Source organism: Silurus meridionalis, chromosome 13 (assembly GCF_014805685.1).
Source record: "Silurus meridionalis isolate SWU-2019-XX chromosome 13, ASM1480568v1, whole genome shotgun sequence".
NCBI lineage: Eukaryota > Metazoa > Chordata > Actinopteri > Siluriformes > Siluridae > Silurus > Silurus meridionalis.
Genome location: NC_060896.1, coordinates 25264330 through 25276357, shown reverse-complemented (window position 1 = coordinate 25276357; position 12028 = coordinate 25264330). Strand labels below are relative to the sequence as shown.

The window sequence follows — 12028 nt, the reverse complement described above, 5'->3', positions numbered from 1 at the left end:
ATGTGGTGTTACTTTATTCTCATGGTTGTAAATTTGTGTATGTTGGTATTTTCAGTGAAAAATAAGTGATAAGAAGAACAAACTTGATTTGTGAGTGTTCCACAACATTGTATGCAACTATAAATGTATAGAAAGTGCGATGTGTCTTTGTTTTAAGATACACTTTAATGTAATATAAGGAATATAACACTTGGGAAAATAATTAATGGCAGGCTGGCATAAATTTAAAAATAAATAAATAAATAAATAAATAAATAAATAAATAAATAAGGTATATATTATCTCATCATAATTAAGTTCATTTCCAAACACCACTCTACTGTATATTTTCTATATGAGCAAAGACGTTATACGTTTTCTTCTGTACATATTAACTAGTGAAGTGGTTTCTGCTGCAGCTTCTGTGCCTAGACTTTGTTTATATATAAATGACGTCACCGAGATCCTATATATTCTATATATTTTATTATAATAATGTCATTACTGTAAACAGTCTGTTTAGCAACAATTGGGAAGCAAAACTGTTACTGTAGCAGAAGTGAGATTTTTTGTGTGGCTTGGCTGGTTTTGTTATGCAGTAAGGAGGAAGCAGATACAAGTGCAGATATACACAATATCTACAAAAGTAAGTAAAAATTTGCATGTGCTTTTTAAACATCCCAATCCACATTTAGTTCCCATTTGCTGTTCTAGTAATCTTTACTCTTCTGGGTAGATGTTCCACTCGATTTTTTTAGTGTGGTTGTGAGGATTTTTGTTTGTTCAGCTTCAAGGGCGTTTGTAAGGTCGGGGACTGATGGAGGTGACGTGAGGACGCCTGGTTTGCAGTCCGAGTTTCAATTCCTGCCAGAGATATTCAATAGGGTTGAGGTCAAAGCTGAACAGAAGGATACTCGAGATGTTTCATTCCAAACCATGTAAAACATTTCGTCATGGAGTGTGCTTTGTGCACAGGAGCATTGCCATGCAGGAACAGATTTGGGTCTTCTAGTTCAAGTGAAGGGAAAATGTAATGGCACCACTTGCAAAGAAATTGGTTTTGTGTTTACACATATGCATGTAATTTTTATTGGTTCATTAGAAGTGACAAGAGTTTATTTTGCTAACAGAATATTACAGTATTACATTATAATAAGTCATGATCGAATAAATACAATTTGATGAACTATTTGAAGAAAACAACAAATAATTATGTCATGAAATGATAAAAAATTATGTTATTTAAAAATACGGCCAGTTTGGCAACTGATGAAAACAACAGTCCTAAAAGTATAAGTACAGAATATTTAACAATGTTGATTTGTATTAATTCAGCTTGTGTATGTGAAAGTGTGCTCAGTTTCATTCTTCACATAGAGACGCTGTTATTATTAAAAGCTGTGTATGATGGTTTACTGTAGATGATCTCTAGTTCGATGTACTTTGTGGTTTTTGCTGTTGGCTGATGAGACCTCATTGACTCACCATGCTGTACATTGAATTTCCTTTACAGCTGAAGCTAAAATTGAACAAAAAACCCACAACTCAGGCATTTAAAGTAGTTGGGCCTCTTTGTTTCACTTCTGTTTAGGTCAAAATCTTACATGTGTTAAAGGTGCAACCACAGTATTTAAAATAAAAACATTTTCAAAATTAAACAATGTCTGAGTTTTCTCAAGTCAATAAATAAGTAAACATATAAATTATAAGGATTACTTTTAGCTCTTTTAAGACTTTCAGAAGCTGTTAAGAATATATATATATATATATATATATATATATATATATATATATATATATATATATATATATATATAAATACAGTGGAACCCGGTTATGTCGATGTCCTAGGGGGTCGCCAAAAAGCATCGAGGTAACTGATGATCGAGATAAACGAAAATCAAAATGGCGGCAATATATTAACGTGCTTGAATTTTCTTTATGTACATGATGTGCGTTAATAAATGACAATGTGCATGCACGTGTTTTTGAAGGTTTTTTTTACACAACAGCGTTGCCGCGATTTGTTTGATGAAGGCATGCTATAAAAATACATACAGTACATGTTTATCTGTCAGGAATCCACCTGCCACGCCCCCTTCGCCCCTTCAGCGTGTCAGGTGCTTTCTCGCCGCTTTCTCTGAAGCTCCCGGCTTCAATCGCGCACATATGGTGCTCGTTTAGCATCATCACCAGCTCCTATTTAAACTTCCACACTCTCACTGTCCGTTATTGTTGGTATATGTTGGTTCACGGCGGTCGTTGTTATCGCTCATGCGTATCCCGGTACGTGTCTTCCCACCGGCACTCTCTCAACGGCTGCGCTTTTCTTCCCAAAGCGCACCGTGGATTTTTTATTAAATTTAACACATTTAATTAATTTAATATCTAATTTTCTAATATTTAAAGCCTTTTAATTATGTTTTTTCTCTGTTATGTAAGGAATAAAAATCTAAGAGTTTTAGATAACATGCTTGCTGTGGTCCAAACATTTTAAATGATGGTCTGATATGGCCAGACGTGAATTAAGAGTACTGCTGTAAAATTTCCATAAAACACTTTTGTTCCTGTATTCAACTTTGAAAGTTAAAAGAACTTAAAAAACAAACAAACAAAAAAAACAAGCTAAGTTTCATGTCTTGAAGACTCTTTGTCTCCAGAAAGGAGACGTTTTGGTGCTTCATTATTAGGGGATCAAGCACTTACTTTTCTTATTCTTCTTTTTCTACTATCACATTCTTTACAGTCTGGTAAAAGTTGTTATATTTGGCAAACTTATTTGCATAATTTTGAGCAAATGTCAGCAAAACTCTGGTGTCTTCATCGGGTCAAATTTGTGTTTAATATGTTTATGATCATGACTTTTCATTTGCTTGAAGAACTCTAAAAAGTATTTCTAAGCGAAATCTAAGGTAACAGTTGTAGCATGTCTGTGAATAAGTAGCTGACCAATCTGTGTGCTTGGCCTCTAAAATGCTTTATAATAATAATAATAATAATAATAATAATAATAATAATAATAATAACATGAGGATTACCTTTGCATTACTTGCTCGTTCCTTGTTTTATCTGGAAAAAAGCGTGTCATAATTATACATTTCTGATTAATATTTTACAAGCCACGTATAGACAAATAATTATGTTCCTGGATTACCTTCGCTTTTCTGGACTGTAGCATACGGGCCTTTAATGCTGTCATAACAGGGTACGTCTATAGTTCTGTTAAAAAAATAAAAAAATTTACAATGATAAAACAACACAACAACAACAACAACAACAACAAAGTTACAGAGAAATTATAAGGTGAACTTCAGGGTCAGTAGGAAAACTTACTGCACTGCATTTTTCACCTCAGGTTGTTCATCTGAAAGAAATGAAAGGGATTCACCCTTAGATTGACCTTCGTATAAACTGTAAGAGCTATTAGTAGACATCAGGGCTCAAATTTCCTCTTTTGTGAGTATCTATTATGAGGTGTGAATTATTATGAATACAACACTTGCTATAAATAGTAATTTAGGGTGTAGTATCTACATATTTTGTTCTTTTATTTAAAATCTGATCAGCAACTAAATGTCCTGCTTAAATTGACTTGAAAATTCAAGGAACATTTAAACCATAAATATTTATCTCATGTGCTTGAATGCTCTGAATATGGTCCAATATTGTTTTGCGTACCTTTGCAACATCCAAGAAGCAAATTCTTTTTTATTAATTATACCAACATAAACTCACACATGCACATTTATGCAACATTTCATGCAGAGTGTAAAAATCAGAATTTATCAAAACTGATAAACAAACAAACAAACAAACCAACAAACAAAACATATATACATGCACACATACAAGCACATTTTGTATGAGCAAATGTACTGGAACACCTGACCTTTTTCAACCACTGTACTGTATGTGGTTCTTCCCCAAAGTGTTACCACAGTTGGAGTCAAACACTGTAATTGTTGAGGATGTCTTTGGATTCAGTTCCATTAACATTTTGTCTTTACATAATGCCGCGTTGTGCACAAAGTCAACTTCATGAAGATATGATTTACATGGTTTGGAGTGGAAGATTTTGTGTTGTCAGGTGTCCACAAATGTACAATTGCAAGTAATCTACAATCTTCAAGTAATCTATATATATATGTATATACACACACTGTAGTAAACCACTGTTACCTCCATGCTTTTGCACTGTTACATATGAAGCGTTTACAATGCTCACTGCAACAGTTTCCACTGGACTTTCACAAGGCCTTCTACTGCAACTTCCACTGAAAAACATACTTTTTACATTTGGTTTACAGGCACTGTATACATTTGTACACTTAGTAATGGTCACAAAAAGAACACTCACAATTCTCTATTTTCCTCCCTGCAGAGCGTACCTTATGAAGTATAAAACACATGCAAGTGGCTTTAATTTGATATAAAATAAAAAGTTACAATGGTGGATAAAGCAAGGAAAATACCTTCTCTGATCTCATGGTAGAAAACCTCGCTGTGTGGTCTGGTCCTATGAGGAACAGAAATGAGTTTTACTCAGTATTTGTTTGATGAGTATCTGTAAGTAATTTATGCTTTAACGCTGTTCTGAAAACCTTTTAAATAGAAATACCTTACATCAGGATCTTTGTACATTTCTAAAAAAATATAATAATGATAAAAGGTTAATGAATGATTAAATGTTTGAACTGATTAAAGTGATCTATGTATCTATCAAAATTGACATTTGTGCTAGGTTTAATTAGATAAAAAAAAAAGTTAATAAATGTAAATAAACATGCTTATTTATATTAAGGGAATTGCTCACATGACGTGCAGATTAAAACTGTAGTAAATAACACATCTACATTTAAATACATCTTTAAATATGACTTCAAATACATTTAAACACAATTTATTATTTAAACTTTATTTAAATATTTCTTTAAATTTAAATCACACTCTACTTTCAAATGCAAATGTAAACACATTATTAGTTTTAAATACATTTCTACATCAACATTTTTTTTTTTTACTGTATTTATGTATTTAATACTTTATACATTTTATGTTAGAGTAATTGCTCAGGAGATCCTATGCCGTGTATCCTTACATTTCAACCACATTTCTAAATTTAAATGCAATTCTAAATCATATGGAAATAAAATGTCACTAAATGTTAATAACATTTCAAAGAATATATATTTTACTTTAATAGAATGATATAATTTTTATGAATGCCTATGAATATTTAATAACATTTATAAAATATGTATCAGAAGCAAACTGGAGGAACTCACTGAATGAACAAATGCCTTGGCAGTAGAAGAATCCCATGACCACCAACAGAACCACTAGTACACCTCCAAAAGCACTAATTATAAGACTCAAAAGACCAAAACCATCTCTATCTGTAGAAAAGAAACGGCAGAACATTTATTAACATAAACATTTGGTTAATAGTGCATATATAACTGAGCAATAATAGAAGTGATCTTACTACATTCTTGAATGAAGATGGTGTTTTCTCCTGTAACGTTCACCTCATTGAGATTATAATCAGACACTGAATACACACAGCTGTAACTCCCTGAGCTTTTCTCTAGTAGAAATGTTGTGGAAATAATCAGATCACCACATTTCACCCTCTGCTTTCTGAGTCTGATTCCATTCAAACAGAGATAAATGTAGACTTCAGTACAGTTCTGATTGTGTGTTAAGCTGCAGGTCAGTGCCAAAGTCTCTTCCATTGTTTCTAATGGATTTGTTATTTTAAGTTTCGCTGGTAAAAATTTTCCTAAACACAAAAAATGATGTTGATTATAAAAGTAAAATACACACTAAAGTAATGTAAAGACCAACTTAGGAACGTGTCCTACCCAAAACCTGGAGTGAGATGGAGTTGTTTCCTGTCGCATTCGTCTTGCTGACATTGAGACTCTGTTCAGAGTAAAGGCATGTGTACGATCCAGAATGTTCTACAGTGACACTGGTAATGTTGAATTTGGTGTCGTCTCTTTTTGCATCTTGAAAAGAATCCATCATGACTTTCTCACCATTTTTGAAGAGGTAAATGTAGACTGTGCTTACTGTCGAATCAGCAAAGTGGCACTTAAATGTGACATTTTCACTTTCGATCACTTTGCTCACTCCACCATTGTAAATATGCGCCGGTCTTAAACCACTCAGATCTTCTAGTTAGGAGAAAAAGTTAACATAATCAAAATCATGGAAAATCATTTTCTTTAGAAGTTTTAAGCTTAATATAAAACATTGTTATAATCAATAAAATTATTTTTCCAAACAAGTAACTTACAAGCAAATTAATAATTAAAAATGATTTTACCTTCCTGTAGAGATGTGGACAAAATGTTCACAACTAAAAATGATCAAAAGTAAACAACAACAAGTGGTTAAAACTAATCCGAAAATGTGACAAAAAGCTAAATGTTGTCCTACTTTGTTATTTACAAGCTGTTATAGAAAACTGACAGCATTAAATATTTATACTTACATACAGCAATCAAAACAAGCGTCATTTGGTCTTGAGTGTATGGAGATCCTTTTTCAATTCACACTGACGTTGTCCTGATCACTGCACTTTGTTTCTAAACCACTTCCACATCTGCAAATAACACAATGCCGGTTCTCTTTTTAGGTTCATGGTTACTGTAGGAACTACTTTAGAATGTATTTGACTTTTTCTTCACTTCTGGATTGATTCAGATGAGTTTGGGAGAGATTATATAGGTAAAGTAAGAAACATTAAAGCACGATTCCATCATTTGTCATTTCGAACTTTGATTCTGCTAGATTAGAGCCCTGTTTAACTTGGCTGGTCAGAATAAATACAGTAGTAAATATTTTACACCTAAATGTCTGCTTGTATCATGTCGGAAAACATTTGTTGGGTGTTTTAGGGTCTGAACTTGTATTTGCTATTTACCATTTAAATACTGTTAAAAGTTAACCTTCACATAATAAAATGATAAACAAATAAAAAAGGCTTTCTGGACAATGACAAAAATAATTAAATTAGCTTTACTGCGGTCAATCAGTGTGTCCCAAAGAGCTTCTAGGGAGAAAACTTTATGTACCGCAGTCGCAATTGCCGTTACCTCCATTCATTCATAGTCTACATATCTTCATATACCTCAAAAACACCTTGTTTTGTTTTCACAACTTGGCTTAAAAAAGTCTTAGTACTTTAGTCTTAACGCATTCTCTAACATTTCTTTGAAATGTTCCTTGTACATCTTACCATAATTAATTTACCTTCTTTATTTGGGTTTACTTATGTGTACTTATTGTTTTAGTGCATGAAGCTCACATAAAGCAAGGAGTACTAGATGATATTATTGAGAGTGCTCTTATTATAGATTCTTCATTAAAATGAATGTTATATTTGGTTGTATATGATTAGCTTGATTATACATATTGTTTGGGCTAAATTAATCTGTCTCTTTGTCTCTATTTAAGCTCAGCTTAGTTTTCTGCGTGCTTCTTGGTCTCTTTTTTCCCCTTTGCACCATTTGAACTTTAGTCTGCCTGAATTTTTTTATGTTTTTCCACATCGTATGTAATTTAATTGCTAACTACTATTTGTCTCACAAATTCACAACTGATTATATCTAATGAACAACTATTATAATTTATATTATAATTTATACTGAGACACTTCTGTGTCTCCTGAAATTAGCAATGATTATGTTATAATGCAAAATAAACGTGTACTAAATGATGAGTGCAAAAAAAACGAGTTTAAATTTACACTAAATAAACATTGTATTCATTATTAATGTGAAATGAAGTTGGCACAAACATCTCATACAGTGTGTGCACCTTTTAAGAAGTCTTGGTTTTAATGGTTTCTATGTTTATCTATTTTCAGCCTACAGCCTGCTATGATCAATAGCATACATTTGCTTACTTTTCCATAGGACTTAGCAATATTAAATGTTCTCGACATTAACATTTTCAAAACATCTGTTTTCTTTATAACAGATTTTCAGTGTTATCTCAACTCTTGAACTTTACTATATGTGTAAAATTAAAAAGCCTAAATATATTAGAAAATGTAGCCAGTCAATTTATTTAACAATTATTTTCAATTCAGTAAATGTAACATTTTGCTGTATTTTTCTAAAAAATTATTGTTAGCTGATTAAACGGCTAGTAGTCAGGAATGAGGTTTAGCCAATAAGAGTGTTGATTTTTTTAGATCATAATTATTATAATATTTTCATTATGCTGAACATCTGACTTTTTTCCTATGGGTTGATCATTCATTAGGCCTATGTCAACAGCACTGTCTACATTCCTGAGGTGATGCCACCATGATGCCCTAAAGGGTATGAGGAACATTGGGTGTGTCTGAAGATATCCCTGTGTGGCTCTTACCTCTATACCTCTATATTTTTATACAATGTTTATGGTAACACTTTTGTATTAAATGTTAACACTACACAATTTTCCACAGCTCTATTTATATACTTTAATGCAATGTTTTGCTCTGAGTTTGTGTACAGCAGTGGAGATATCACTAGCATAACCACATTTAGTAGCGCTAGTGTCAGAATTGTTATTATTTTGCTTTTATTTTTCGACAACTAGCCATATTACCACTACTATTCTACACGGCCCTTCGTACTGACTTCAGAGCTCTTTTTTTGAGTTTGCCATTTCGTAATGCTTTGTGGCATTTCTGCATTCAAAGTGAAAACAGAACAGAAACGTGTGCTTTGTACACTGTGCTTTATTCAAGACACTTTCAAAATGACAAGCATGAGCCATTTGACACATGGTCGAGTAACATTAAATACAACTTAATTAATGAAATGCTAGATCTTCAGTAATACTTGACCAAACATATGTGGACAGTCAACCATCACAACTTATTCCTTTGCTGTTATAATAAGATGTACTCTTTTGTGAAGTATTTCTACTAGATTTTGGAGCATGGCTGTGGCCATTCAGGGACAATAGCTTTAGTAAGGTCTGACATTGATGTATGGTGAGGAGGTCTAGGGTGTGGTCATGTTCCAGTTCATATGGTCATGTTCATACCAAAGATAACCCAGCTTTCCAAAAATGTTATCAGGTATCCTTGTGTAATATTAAAATTAGTTTAATGATCTCAATTATTTAAGTTCGACAAATATGCTACAAAAAAACAAACAAATAAAACCCTTTTCACAGCACTGTACATGTCGCTAGCTTGAAAGCTCTTTAAAATAATTATTGTAAAAAATTACCCTTCAACCCTTCAAAAAAGAGACAAAAGAGACAAAATGATCATTTATCACAAAGTGGTCTAATAATATTACAAAAACTAAAATCAATTAAACTACAGTATTATACAGTGCAGGAGCAGGCTGAGGATCAGTTGGTCTTGAATTCAAAAACCACAATGCAGCATGCAAGAAGGATCACTCCAATAGAGAATATTACTCTGAAAAGATTTCTCTCCCAGTGTAGTCCTGTAAAACCTAGAAAAGATCCCAATTCAACATCATTCAGATTAAATTTTTAGGAAACAAAAAAAATTGTACACTGCATTGATTCCACAAATCCTTCAGATTATGTTTTTGAAAGGAGTCAAACTACAAACTCTAAATCCCAGAGTCTTGTTCTGAGACTTTCTTTAACAAGATGTGTTCATTTTTATCTCTGACTGTTGTTCTCGGACCGTCACCATTTTTACACAGATACATGTAGATTTGAACACTACATTTAAATCAGGAATTCCACAATTTATCTCAAGGTCTTGTCCAAGTTTCCTTAGGTTGATTTTTGCTGGTATGATATCAGAGAAATCCTCTATTTTTTGAACAAATATATAGTTAATGAATAAATCAGAAGGATAGTCATTGCGTGTATGGAGTGGATATGAATTTTATAAACGCTTATTAATTAAAATATTTAGTTCAAAATGCATTTATTCAAGTCAAGCGGATTTCACTAAAACGTAAGCAGACGTACACACAGGTCTACATTAAGTGCACATACGCAAACAACAAAACACAGTACTACATAAATATTTCGAACAATGGCATAGTGAAAGACTGCAGCATCAACCAGAAAACAATGTATGTGCAATAAATGCATTATATAATATAAGTGATTTGTCCACTTTATAATAAATGCTGTATAGATAAACATTTCATGTAAAATGTTTAAAAAATAACACTTTCAATATTAAATATCTATTATTAGGTACATTTGAAGTAATAACTAACCTTTCGTATAAATGAAGATGGTGTTTTCTCCTGTAATGTTCACCTCATTGAGATTATAATCAGACACCGAATACACACAGCTGTAACTCCCTGAGCTTTTCTCTAGTAGAAATGTTGTGGAAATAATCAGATCACCACATTTCACCCTCTGCTTTCTGAGTCTGATTCCATTCAAACAGAGATAAATGTAGACTTCAGTACAGTTCTGATTGTGTGTTAAGCTGCAGGTCAGTGCCAAAGTCTCTTCCATTGTTTCTAATGGATTTGTTATTTTAAGTTTCGCTGGTAAATATTTTCCTAAACACAAAAAAACGATGTTGATTATAAAAGTAAAATACACACTAAAGTAATGTAAAGACCAACTTAGGAACGTGTCCTACTCAAAACCTGGAGTGAGATGGAGTTGTTCCCTGTCGCATTCGTCTTGCTGACATTGAGACTCTGTTTAGAGTAAAGGCATGTGTACGATCCAGAATGTTCTACAGTGACACTGGTAATGTTGAATTTGGTGTCGTCTCTTTTTGCATCTTGAAAAGAATCCATCATGACTTTCTCACCATTTTTGAAGAGGTAAATGTAGACTGTGCTTACTGTCGAATCAGCAAAGTGGCACTTAAATGTGACATTTTCACTTTCGATCACTTTGCTCACTCCACCATTGTAAATATGCGCCGGTCTTAAACCACTCAGATCTTCTAGTTAGGAGAAAAAGTCCAAGACAGACTTCATCAAATCTTGTATCTTCATATAACATTTCCTGTTTGTTTTATGTTTGTTAAAAAAGATTAAATTAAATAAAATAAAAAGTGTGCTATAGTTCTTTTCAAAATTTTAGGGTGATAGTATCCTAACTCTGTATTCTATTAAACCAGTGTTGATTAATTCATTGTTAGAGGCTTAAAGCACGTTTATACTTCGCCCTGGGTATCTGTGTCTCCTAAATGCTTTAAATGTAAATGTATGGAGAGTTACAGCAGGATGACAGTAAGTACATGCCATGTGAGAAAGTGGGTAAAAATGACAATATAAATGATATTGTACTATAACACAAACCAATAACAGTGGCATGAACATGAATCTTAAGAGTACAAACCTTAAGATTAGTCTAATATACAGTAGCAGAATTTGTCCAAATGCACAACAATAGAAAATGATCCTCGGTGCAATTATCCGTAAACTGAACTTAATAAATCGTTTTCATTTAAGAGAAAAATATATTGCTGCATACAAAAGCAGAAGATGAAACTAATCATAAAAATGGCAGTACCTTCCTGAAGAGATGCAGACACCATTAGAAGGACTAAAATTAGAACATACACATGTAGTTAAGACTCATGATGTAGTTCAGAAATGTAGTTCAAAAAGATTATTTTTAAACTATTAAAGCTCCCTTTCTAAATATTCATACTTATACATGATGATCAGGGGCTTCATCGTTGACCACAAATGTGTTCCTCTAACACTTTGATCACACTGCAGTACACTGTGCAATGGGCGTCTCTCGAATACCAGTATAAGCCAACCCAAAGTTCTCACCATTTATGTTCTCTGTTTGGACATTGGTGTATTACAAATATACATATTTCAACATAATTTCATAATACAGCAATCAAGTTGCCATATTTTGGATATTAATTCATCATAAAGACTAACAGGTCTTTGAAAAAAGAACAGCCACTTTCAGTTAATTATTTCATATTAATTAGATAGATCTGAAAACTGTGTTATTGTCATAAAAAACTAACATACATATGGTTTTGAATTGTTAATTTTTTATTTAAATTAGCTTATTTGAATATGCTAAATTAATGCTTGCCAACTAGTCC

At 32.6% G+C, this 12028-nt stretch overlaps 1 protein-coding gene across 6 annotated transcripts; it reads right to left on the bottom strand.

Annotated features, from left to right (window-relative positions):
* Window positions 1-375: 375 nt before the first annotated feature.
* LOC124396068 lies at window positions 376-6592 on the bottom strand. 6 transcript variants are annotated; one of them, XM_046865031.1, is made up of 13 exons: window positions 6479-6592; window positions 6311-6343; window positions 5844-6158; window positions 5465-5761; window positions 5265-5375; window positions 4598-4622; window positions 4452-4495; window positions 4337-4367; window positions 4159-4265; window positions 3313-3343; window positions 3134-3198; window positions 3018-3048; window positions 376-843 (listed from the first exon to the last, which is right to left on the bottom strand). In XM_046865031.1, the coding sequence occupies exons 1-13, from the start codon at window positions 6501-6503 to the stop codon at window positions 837-839; spliced, it is 1122 nt and encodes a 373-aa protein (XP_046720987.1). In that variant the 5' UTR covers window positions 6504-6592; the 3' UTR covers window positions 376-836. The 6 variants fall into 6 exon arrangements, with proteins under 6 accessions (XP_046720987.1, XP_046720983.1, XP_046720986.1 ...); XM_046865027.1 differs by lacking the exon at window positions 376-843 and adding an exon at window positions 854-1498; XM_046865030.1 differs by lacking the exon at window positions 376-843 and adding an exon at window positions 854-1498 and having other exon boundaries at window positions 4159-4253.
* Window positions 6593-12028: the final 5436 nt, after the last annotated feature.

Excerpts from the sequence above, each read along its gene's own strand:
- LOC124396068 (XM_046865027.1), bottom strand. The coding sequence starts at position 6,503 with ATGACGCTTGTTTTGATTGCTGTAT. Across the intron at positions 3,344-4,158 it reads AACAGTGCAAAAGCATGGAG|ATGAACAACCTGAGGTGAAA; the intron begins GTAACAGTGGTT and ends CATTTCTTTCAG. Across the intron at positions 3,049-3,133 it reads TACAGTCCAGAAAAGCGAAG|ATAAAACAAGGAACGAGCAA; the intron begins GTAATCCAGGAA and ends GCTTTTTTCCAG.